Here is a 12,003-nt window from a genome sequence, read left to right as displayed (position 1 = left end):
ACACACACACACACACACACACACACACACACACACACACACACACACACACACACACACACACACACACAGAAAAAGCTTTCTCACTCAAAGCGTTCTCACTCAACTTTCACTTACACACACAAATCTGATAAGTCAGATAGATGAGTGGACATACATTTGATTAGAAACAGATAACAAAAATTCACACGTACACAGTCATACCACAACCACATTCACACAGTGTGTGCCTGCGAACAAGGTGAGCAACATCCGCCTGGAAATATTAATGAGTTGTGTATCAGCGGGGATCACTTCTGGCTTTTTTTCCTGTGTTGTTTCACTACCTAAAATACACTTTTACCGCTGTCCCTGTCCGTTTCAGTCTCAACCCCAAAATAACCACACTGCAGTATAAACCGAGACACAAATATAAGCAAAGTTTAATGCAAAAATACAAACAACTGATATAACACTTCAATACAGATTCATACAAAGTTGGCAAATATTGTCATTTGTCATATGTAAGTTAGTTGTATAAAATTATTAAATATTAGATTCATATATTACTCATAGAACATCTGTATACAAGGAATGGATCACATTGGCAGACACCCGTAGAATGTGCACGCACACGCACACGCGCGGGCATACACACACACATACACACGCAGGCAGGCAGGCACCCACGCACGCACGCACGCACGCACGCACGCACGCACACACACACACACGCACACACACACAGTAGATGTGGACTTTACTAAAACACTTAGCACTCATACATTAGGTTTTAATTAATTTTTGAGTGTGCGGAAGCTTCTTTCCATTAATAAAGTTTCAATAAAAAAGAAAACAAGGCTGTTATACTGACATCATTTGACAAACAAGACATTTTGACAGGGATAACACTGGACGACACAGGATGACATAACATGATAGAGGGTGGTCATAGTCTCTGGTCTGTGGAGACTTCCTACATGGTAGGTGTCTGCTGACTGTCAGTCTTTAACAGAGAACTGTAGGCATCCCATAGTGAACAACACAAAGCTTGTCCTCTCTCCTGTTTTCACCGTCCAAGGTGAGCACATTTGACCTTCTACCAGTGGCTAAGAAATCGGAAAAGAAACTCACAGCTTTTGTGGATGTCAGAATCAGATTAGGGCTTGGGACAGGCACGGTTCATGCACCCATTATAGTACCACTCTAGGACACAAACAAACAAGCAAAGCAGCTCCAGAAATGTGGCTGGTGGATGTATGGAATTGCACTTCTTCTGGCTCAAAATGTCTGTGAAATGTAAAAAGCATGACCTACAGCATGGCTGGGTGCAAGGGGATGACTTAAATTGGGGAAATAAAGGAAATAAATAATCAGTAAAGCAGGTGTCCTTATATCCTAAGTGATGTGGCTAATTTTCCCCCTTGTTTCCTTTGTCTCCTGGTCTTTCACTGCTCAGCAGTGTTTCAAGTCACTTCCCACATCAGTTTAGCAAGCACAGGATCATCACATGGGATCACTGGTAATGTCACTGAGGGTTCTGGTTGCTGTGGAGAAGCACTGATGAGTGTGTAGAGGTGGTGGTGGAGGGGATGGGGTCCAGCGTGGGAGGCAATGGGGAGTGGTTCTTGATGCTTGGTTGGGGTGAAGGGCAAAGCTGGTGAGGGAAGGGGTTGGAGATGTATGTGTGGGGGCAGCAGAGTTGGGGGAAGGGGTGTGTGGGAGGGGGGCTCTCAAGAATAGATCAAGCTCTTGAGGAAGCGGACTGTGCCACGTTTGAAGACGAAGGGACAATCACGCTGCTGGGAAGCGTCTCGCGTCGGAGAGGAAGCCAAACAACTAGAGGAAAAGCGCTCTGATTTTTGCACAGGAAGCCCAGTGCGCCTCCTGCCCAGGACAGATAAGAGCGCTATGGTTCCCAGGGCCAGACCCAGGAGTGGCCCAGGGCCCAGGCGTGAGGCCCCCCATCAGCCTGGCCCAGCCTGGTCCACTGTCCCTGGGCCTCCTCCAGCGCAGCGTCAGGCTTGTGGTGCAGCCGGGCTGCAAAGAACAAGGGCCTTGTGAGGATCCAGCCAAAAACTAACTAAAGAAATACACTCAATGCGAACCAGAACAGAGCTTTACAAAGGACCATAAATCCAGTGAAGAGACCAAATGTAATCTGCTGGAACATAACTGTACAACTATACTTAAGTTCCTCAATGTCAATAAACTTCAGCTTCAGTGCTTCAGTGAATTGTTTTCGTTCAAGTCAAATTGTTTGTATAATTTATAGAATGAAATTTCAAATTGAAATGTGACTAACGACCCAAACAGAATCAATTTCAATCAATTTATCAAGCACTGAATCATCAAATTAATTATAAATTTGGGTTTTGGCAGTTTTTCCTCATTTGCAGATTGCATGTGACTCTCATCATGATGAAACAAGATCAACTCTGCTCTCATACATTCTGTGCGTCAACACTATGAAACCATAATTAGGTACAGAAGCAACATCTCATTTTAGTTTTTACCTGAAAATCTATATGTATTATATGTAAATCTATGTATTTTCCAAATATGCAACAGATCAACTAGGTAAAGGTTGAAATTTCTGCAGGATAAAGAGTTTATGTCATTCTACCTATATTCAGATTAAATATCAGATTAGTTTAAGCTTCACCAGCTGGTGATAAAGAGATGTTGATGTACATTGTGTAGGTTACATTTGGCAGAGACGGACGGATTTAACCACACTGGAGGCACCACCGCATGGCGCCATTTGAGAGTACTGGTGTTAAGGGTCAAGTACACTGATGATGTCAGTGAGTCTCAGAGGGGGAATAGAGTATGGGCGGCTGCTGTGGTGCTCTCAGGTAATACTTAACCTTTCTGACATGGTCATATGCAACACAATAAGTGTCTGACCTCCAAGAACAACTCAATCAATGTTTCTGCCAAGTGCCTGCTTGAGTACTCGTGTGTGTTGTTGACCAAATGACTGTTGTCCCTCGGCATCATTGGGTTGGGCCATTTCTCATGAGAACTTTATATATAGTGTGTGTGTCAGATATAAGAAAAGGCATCACAGGATGCAGTGTGCAATCAAAATAATAAACAGGCCTCTTACCCTGTGTCCTGGACAGGAAATTAATTAAATCATAGCGTTTGATTTAGAAACCAACAAATCGTGACTGAGAGCACGGAACTGGCTTCTATTGAAGTGTGTTTTTTTTTCTCTGTCCTTTCAAGTCTAAGATACGCTGTGTACTGTCTGTGAATGCACCAGGCACACACACACACACACACACACACACACACACACACACACTACACATTTGTATACACTTATACAAACATATGAAAATGGAAACACAGACAGTAAGAGAACAAACATGAAAGAGTTGCAAAATTAAGCAAACATATAAACGTAGACATGATGAGACACATACAAATATGTATATATAAATGTATATATACGTATATATAAATATATACACACACACACACACACAAACACACACACACACACACACACACACCCTCATAAACGCACACACATGTTCACACATTCGCGCACACAAAAGGACCCCAAAGGCATCTGTTCTGGTTACAAGAAGGAAATGCTGTCTGAACCCATGCTGAAATAGACAAAACATGTCTCATTTTTTAAAAATCACACACACACACACACACACACACACACCACCCCCACCACCACCAAACAAAGCAGGACATCATTTGTTGTGATGTTTGCAACATTAGGGCGTTGACATTATAAAAAAAAATGATTTAATTTAATATACAGTATATATACAGTATATATATATATATATATATATATATATATATATATATATATACTGTATATTCAATTAAAAAAATGTGTGTGTGTGTGTGTGTGTCTGTGTGTATGTGTGTTTGATGTTGCAACGTACTGAGTTTATTAAAATCAAATATTTAAGTAGTACTATTTTCTGAAGGAAGGTTCGAAGACTTTTATACTATATTGAAGCTCATTCCAGCTGGTGCAATTTTAAATGGTTTACAGCTCATTGTGGAGGCAGAATTTTAATATGCACACTGCACTGCAGTTAGTCTTCTGGGCTACTTACAGGCCTTTGGATGGGCAGGGATGCCATAGCCACTGGATGTGTGGAGGAGGCACTCCATGGGATGTGCAGTGGAGTGCTTGTCTGCTCCCCCGTGGCACCGAGCCCGGGTCCTGCAACGACACCGCTTTCTCCCCTATCTGAGGACTCACTGTCAGACAAGAAACCCAAATAAACACAAACTTTTTAACACTGAGGGAAGTCTAAGACAAGGCCAAAGGTCGTTGGTGGGTGAAGAATTTAATTTCTCACCATTGACCACAAGAGTGAGCGTAAGATTCTGGTAGAGTCCATGTTCCTGGATTTGTACCAGGACAGTGTACTTCCCAGCATCCTCCTCTGCCACATCCCGGATCACAAGGGAATTCCCATCCATGTGATATCGGGAGCATTGCTCTGCTGCCACCATGCCATCCTTCAACCTGTCAGAAAAAAAAGACCTCTGAGCAAAGTTTCAGGGACTGTGTATTTGTCAGTATAAACCAACGTTTAAAGGAGGAAAATTATTTGAAAGTCTAAAATGACTGAATGATTTCAATAATTTTAATTACTAAACAAGATGAGCAATGCTTGCTTGCTAAAACAAACATCCTTCCAAGGCCTTTCAATGGAAATTGTGTTGTGAAAGTGCGCCAGAGATTAAAATAGATACAGTCTTTATTTAGACATTAGGAAAGGGAGGCAAACAAAAAAAATGTAATTGAAAGGATCAAGGGGATCTCTTACCAGATGACTGCAGGGGCAGGGAACGCTCGTAGTTTGGGAGAGATTCTATAAGATTTCTGTCCTGCCTGCGCCTCCATCGTAGATCCATGTCTGGACTTCAGGCGAATAAACGGACGGTCTAAAATTTAAGAACAACATGCACATATTTGTGTAAGATTAAGAAAGCTAATGGAAAACTTTGATCGCTGTTGTGACATCAACTTCGGTTGAATCACATAAATGTCAGGGAGTTTCAGTGGAAGACACTCACCATGGACTGTAACAGTGACTTTCTGTTGTTTGTGTTTTTCCCCACTGGTCACGTGGCATGTGTAGAGGCCTCGGTCTGAACGCTGGAGCTTTGGGATGGTCAGAATATTGTAGAACAACATGTGCGTTCTGTGTTTCAGGAGCCTCTTGGACATGGAGCCTGTGTTGTTATTCTGAAGGTGCAGAGAGAAAAAGAGCCACAGAATTAACACCGAAGACTCATCTGTGTGTTCTAAAAGCTATTTTAAAAATCTCTGAACCCATGTGCTGGGAACTTTTTTAACCAACAGTGCAGCATGTTACCTCTTGACTAAATTTTTCACATTTGCGTTTCTTATTTTTTATTTAAGGTATGTATGTTCTTTTTTTAATGATTATTTTTGGGGCTTTTCCCCTTTAATACAGTTGATAGGCATGAAAGGGGGAGAGAGAGATGGGGGATGACACGCAGCAAAGGGCCGCAGGTCGGACTCTAATACGGCATCAATAAAGACAACTAATATCCTCAAAAAGACAATTTACATCCTCATCTTGCGTAGCTTAAATTGTTGTTGTTAACATGCAACTTGATGTTGCATGTTATCCAGTTCAGTTCAGTACAGTCCCTTTATTATTCCAAATGGGGAACTTAATATGCAGTCAGGCGTGAAAGATAAAAAGAAACACATTCAAACAACATGCAAATAGAGAGGACAACACTACAAAGACATGCGTTTCCTGTATGTAAAACACACAACACCATTTATCATGACTGGAGCACTCTCTAGAAACATAAAATAGAAAGAAAAGAAAGTACTACATTACATATGCAAATTAAGCTGAGTTGTTGCACGTGGAACAAAAGAGTTTTTACTCCCACTGCTCTTGCACCAGGGTACTTTAAATCTGCAACCTGAGGGGAATGCTATGGACCCCGAGTGAAGGGGGTGGTTTGTACAGTCCAATATAGACCAGGCGTTCCAAAGTACTTGCTGGTCAAAAATAACCATCAAGGGGGATTGTGGGAAACCTGTCACCTTGCCAGACACCTTTACAATATGGCTGAGTTTTTTTTTTGTCCCTGATGTTCAGGTTCCTGTACCATGCAATTATGGCACAAGTATAAACAGATTAAATAAAGGACTTATAAATAAATACATAATTTTCTTGTCTACATTAAAAGTGTTTAACTTCCTAAGGAAGTACAAATGTTGCTATCCTCTCTTACAGACTGCATTACGATTCATCGATGACGGTTCCCAGATACTTATACTGTTCATCAACAAACTCAATTCCAGTTCCCTTAATGAAAGTCTTAGATTCATCCATTCACTCTACCCCCAATTTTTCTCTTCTAAGAGTATTGTTAATATTAAAAAAGTATTTTATTATTTGTCGGAAATCCACAAGCCTTTATAAATGACTTACTTAAAAGCCTCTAAAAGGGCAAGTAATTAATAAAGGGTTCTTTGATTACAATGATCTATCAAGTTAATGTGTTAACTGATAGATCTATAATATATAATACAATTGATACTATAAATAAAATTGAATTGAATTGAATTGAATTAATAATGGAAAAGCATGTAGTCAAACTGTCTGGTAACATTTTTTTACAATCTGAATAAAACAAAAGGGTGGCCATTCAAATGGTTTCTTGCTAATCTTTAAAGCTCTTATAAATTATTTATTAAGTAGTGCTAGTCATAGTCACAATTAATAAACCCCTAGTCTCGCTTTGTCAGACCTTCCTCCACAGCGCTGTGAAGGAGGGTCTGGCTAGTTCACACAGCCTTACGGGATGCTTTGGTTTATTGGCATTTCTTTAAACCAATCACAATCGCCATGGGCGGTGCTAAATGTCGCATGGAGCCGCGGTGCCACTGCAAATTAGCCTTGCGTTGGGTTGTTTTGGTGGAAAATGTGTACCTTCAAAAGCTTTTGTAGTCGTGCAACATAAAACTAAGATTGGACAGACCTTTTTTACCCTGCAGAACTCCGAGGAGCAGTTAACCATAGTCCTCATAAATCCATCAGAGTTCAAAATCATAAAGAAAGCTGAACATCCGGCCAAAAAGATGGACATATGGCGAAATTTCCTGCGGTCAACGGGGAAATCCCGGAAATGGAAGGTTGTGGTTATAGACTAATAAACCCCTCTGCCTTATTAGAAAGTGGTAATGGTAGCACAAATACTTCAGTTAAGATAACATCCATAGCAACGTAAAAAGCTTTGGCGAGCCTTTAACAACTGAAGTGTATTGATTGATAGGAAATGGAGAGTCATCTTGCTTTCTTTAAATTGTGCACTTTTTGTGGATTTTTTTGAAATGGTTTACTAACCAGACTTTTAAAGAAGTATTTCCTACTTTTAAATATCAATTAAAATAACTAGTCTGTTTACTTGAATAGGAACTGCCTGTTAACAGAATTATACACTCCTGCTCAGTCCCTGTCAAAGGTAATTTGTCTCTGCAGACTTTTGATTCAGGGCTGACCTTTCCGGGGTAGTCCCAGGTGATGTTGACTCTGGTGTTCAACTCCCCGGTGGCAGTACAGTTCAAAACTAGTCTCTCTCCTTTCAGGGCCTGCACAGGGCCACTGCTGTTCAGGTAGACCTCCATGATGTTACTCACTGTGACAAGAAAGAAAAAATTATTGTTATGGTTAAAATATATATACTGTAAATATATAGTCGAAGTGGACTAGGGTTTTTGCATAGACACCACTGAGACATACTGTACATGCATGTTTATGTGGGAGGTATTTGCTAAAAGGAATTTGTACACTGCTGACCTGGTCTGTGTACAAAGTATCTACGTGAGTTGTGTGTGACACCATCAGTGATTGTCTGGCAGTAGAAGAGGCCAATGTAATAGAAGGTAGGAGTTCTGATGGTGAAGCCCTGCTTGCTGTTCCAGATGATGTTCCTCTGGTCTGGACTCAGGCTGTGGTCGGGGAACTGTGGGAAAAGGGAGCAGGAAGACAACACCCATCAAATGTCTCACTCTACCACACACATAACAACAAGGACACACTTACACCATTCTGAAATCTCACACAGCCTACTTGTACTTTGCAGGTGGAGAAATAAAGGAACAAGCTACAGAAAACCATCCAAATGATTACACATTAAAACATTGCAAATTGTGAAGAACATGATCATGGGATGTGCAACACTACCTGTGAAAATATATAGGAGAAAAATCCATTCATCTGCATTATTTACTGCCAGAGAGAAAATAAACCCCAAGATGCATTGCCTCTGCCCCCCAAAACAAGGAATAAATGCCAACAAAAAATCCACAGTCTTTATAGTTGGAGTCAAATCTCAAGTAGGATTGAAAACTCCACAACAGCTACTAAATGGACCTCAAGTCTTAAATACTATTAAACAAGTCCAAGTACATTTTTAAGTCTCAAGTGAAGGCACAAGTCTTCATAAAACTGCAAACAAGTCCCTGAATGTTGAATTTAAAATGACACCGTATTTGAAGATTTTCCTCACAAAGCTGTATTTTGTGTTTTTACAATACTGCGACTAAATCATTTAAACCATTGTGTGGTGTTCATATTTTTGTTATACAGCCAATGTTCCCGGGGCTGGTGGACCCGCCACATTATTAGGTTTTTAAATCAATTCAGCCATAACTATATATCTAAAAATACTTAACAGATGTTACTTTAGCTTAATTACCAATGATATATACACATCATTTATAGTTAATATTTACCTTTTACCCTTGTCAGATTACATTTATAATCATACAATCGTTTTTGTTTTTTGTAAGAAAAAAAGGAAATTCAATTATTCCAATATTTTTGATCATTATTGGTGCTTATTTCATAGAACTTAATCAGAACAGGTGAAAGTAGTTGAAATTTAACAGTTTTGCAACTTTGTGTGGGAATAGCAGGTGCAGAAAGACAACATAGTGTCATAGCACCTGCATTTTAAATACACTCTGGTCCAGTAGACCCGAACACCTCATGTGTAATAGTGATGTGTGTGTGTGTGTGTAGCATAATTTATCTTTTAGCATACATTGAAAACAGGTCCCACAGACCCGAAAAAACACACAAGGGTTAATGCATAGACCTCATTACAAATATTCAAAGTGTCTGGACATGCTGTTTATTTTATTTTTACCTGTTCCAGGAGCTCAAATCCAGCTCACCTTTACTGGACTAATCCACCTCAGGTTGTATTAAGACAGTTTGGGATTAGAGAGTAAAATATGTCAAAAGAAGCCCCAGATGATGCTGCCTGTATTCTCACAGTGTTGGTTTCATAATACTTGGCTACCTTGACATGGACACTATTGTAACCTTGTTGTTTTCTCAGAGGCAGCTTCAAGGAAATGTTTACTAGAATTTCTGTGACACACTGGAAGCCTCCCACCCACTCTCAAGGGAACAGGTGGACCCCCCCACCCACAACCACCCCACACACACTTCCCACCACTCCTGCACCCCCAGTGTGAACTGGCTGATATCCCCCCTCCCAGAATGAGGCAATCTTCTCAGACGCCACTGAGCTCCTCCTCCTCCTCCTCTCTCCATTCTGTAAAGTAGATGCTTTCCACCGTTCTGTCCAAACCAAATTAACTCACAACCCCCCCCGTCTGAGTGCCCTTAGTACCCTCTCCGCCACACTAACCTTCATCCAGCAAACCTACATGGAGGTTATGCAAAGGTGGAGGTGGAGAAACAGGAGGAGCAAATGAGTAAAAGGAGTCAGGACATGAGAAACGTGACTCCAGTCCATCTCCTTGCATCCTGTTACTACAGGATATAGACATTTAGACTGGAACCCCAGGTTGACCCCGTCATCCCGGGCCTCCTGGTCACTTTCAGTGAGAGCAAGAGAGCAGAGCCTCCTGGGTATTGTTCCCACTGAGAAGGGTCATATTAGAGATCCAGACAAAGTGCAAAATCCTTCCAGGAAAAAAACACTCCAGAGGGGAGTGTGACAGGCAGTGGATTTCTGGTTGGGCCAGTATAGGTTTAAAAAAAAGGAAACAAAGGAGGAGGACAGCTATTTTTAGAATAATTACTATTGAGATTCCATTTGTGAGGTGATGGAAGCTAGACAAAAAACACATGTGTGTGTTGGTATCCAGCCATGTTTTTTTAAGGACCAGATCACAGATAGAATTAGTAGGACATGTCATGCATGGTCTGGATGCTCCAAATGATGTTTGGCACTTCCTGGATCCCAAAAATAGCAGCTTTCCTATTGTCTTTAATTCCATCCATCACTTTGATTCAGACTGAAATATCTCAACAACCATTAAATGGATTTCCAACTAATTTAATTCGGACCAGGATAAATCCTTCCGCCTTTGATCATGCCTGACTGTTCCTCTTGCCTAACACGAGGTTCACATTTGTAGTTTTGAGTATAATGTTTCGACAACTATGGGATGGATTCACAGGAAATTTAGTTCAGACATGAATGTTCCACCTCAGGATGAATTGTAATAACTAATGTAATCCTCAGACTTTTGATATAACATATGTTAAAAGAAATTGTGTGGTGAGTTTGAAATACATTTGCCAGACAGAGAGGGTCTAACAAAGTTTAGAGTTGTATAATGGGAAGGGTAGGAGCTAGGATGTAACTTTAAACCTTACTAGGAGCTAAGAGTCAGAAAATCCTGCAACAATATTGCCCATTCTGTTTAATCTGGCACTTGTAAGTCATTAAAAGTTATAGAAGTGCAATACTAAATTGTTGGAGTGTCTAGGGCAAATAATACCTACTTGTACTCTGGTCAAGAGCCTTCTGGATGTTTAACAACTACTTTATTGTACTTATATTATAATAAGCTTCCCGCAGTCATGCACAGGCTGTCATATTAATGATCAGCATTAGTGATTAAAGGGAATTTTCTTCACTTTGATCTATTGGGGTCAACAGTAGCTACCTCTGCTTCCTCCTTCTGACAAACCAGCTGTTTAAAGCATCAGTTGGGGGAAGTTGGCAGCCAGGATTCCTACTACAAGAGGTGGAGGATGAGATGTGGGAAGTGAGGCTGGCCAGGGGCCAAAGGGGCACTCCAAGCCCAATGTCCTGTCTCCAGAGGTAGAAACAGTGCAAGGGGCATCTTTGAGCAGAAGGTTTTCTTGTAGATTTGAGCTAACAGGTGGTTTTGCTTCATTCCCAGGCAAATAACAGCCATACAGCAACAGCAAGATACAAAAGCAGACACAAATGCAGACAACAAGCACTCTAAATGCTCCGCTTTGCACTTAGTAACACTCTCTGCCCCCTCACTCAGCACTCAAGCACCAACACTCACTACCATATCCGCACACACTTTCACACATATCCGCAGACGGACACAAACAAATGGACCCACACGCCACAGAGAAATGGCTGCCAAGATAAGAACAATGTGGCGAATGATCTGGAGAGGGGGAAACAACGGGACAGTGCATTGTGTGCATATGTGAACACTGAAAAAAAAAAACTGGGAAGTCATAATGTGCAGAGAATGCGAGTGGTGTGATTGGGAAGAGAAATATACACTTACTACATGTGGCGATTATGATGCACAGCAGATCTCTGCACCCAAACATGAATTTATAAAGACATTCAAACTGTCATTTATCAGTTTATTCATATATTCATATTCCTGCACTGACCTTGACCAATGTGGTGGTGGCGTTAGGGTGGGTGACCCGGCAGGGGATGACCAGTGGCTGCTTCTCCTTCATGTACAACACATCTGGGCTCATACCCGGATGTTCCACAAATGGCTGCTGGCTGTCTGAAACCCAAACACTGCGGTCAGGGACACATTGGGTACATACAACAATAATCATGACTCTTTTTAACATCACATAATGTAAAGTATACCACCATGTCTACAAATTAAAGGACAGAAAAATGCCCATTACAGCTTTTCGGAACACAAGTTGACATCTTCAAATGTCTTGTTTTCTACAACCAAACCAAAATATATAATAT

At 40.9% G+C, this 12,003-nt stretch overlaps 1 protein-coding gene across 2 annotated transcripts in view; it reads right to left on the bottom strand.

The window, feature by feature from the left end:
- flt1 (fms related receptor tyrosine kinase 1) overlaps positions 1–12,003 on the bottom strand; it is a 40,522-nt gene that overhangs the window by 21,423 nt on the left and 7,096 nt on the right. The window contains exons 4-11 of one of the 2 annotated variants that reach the window (XM_034862712.1): positions 11,679–11,803; positions 7,824–7,989; positions 7,526–7,662; positions 5,050–5,221; positions 4,800–4,917; positions 4,326–4,495; positions 4,077–4,224; positions 398–2,019 (exon numbers count right to left, since the gene is read on the bottom strand). In XM_034862712.1, the coding sequence (XP_034718603.1) occupies positions 1,998–2,019; positions 4,077–4,224; positions 4,326–4,495; positions 4,800–4,917; positions 5,050–5,221; positions 7,526–7,662; positions 7,824–7,989; positions 11,679–11,803 (1,058 nt within the window). In that variant the 3' untranslated portion in view covers positions 398–1,997. Of the gene's footprint in view, positions 1–397; positions 2,020–4,076; positions 4,225–4,325; positions 4,496–4,799; positions 4,918–5,049; positions 5,222–7,525; positions 7,663–7,823; positions 7,990–11,678; positions 11,804–12,003 lie in introns of those variants that run through there. The other variant, XM_034862711.1, reaches the window with a different exon arrangement.

This window comes from Etheostoma cragini, chromosome 22, assembly GCF_013103735.1.
Source record: "Etheostoma cragini isolate CJK2018 chromosome 22, CSU_Ecrag_1.0, whole genome shotgun sequence".
Lineage (NCBI taxonomy): Eukaryota > Metazoa > Chordata > Actinopteri > Perciformes > Percidae > Etheostoma > Etheostoma cragini.
This window is presented reverse-complemented; position numbering and strand designations above follow the sequence as displayed.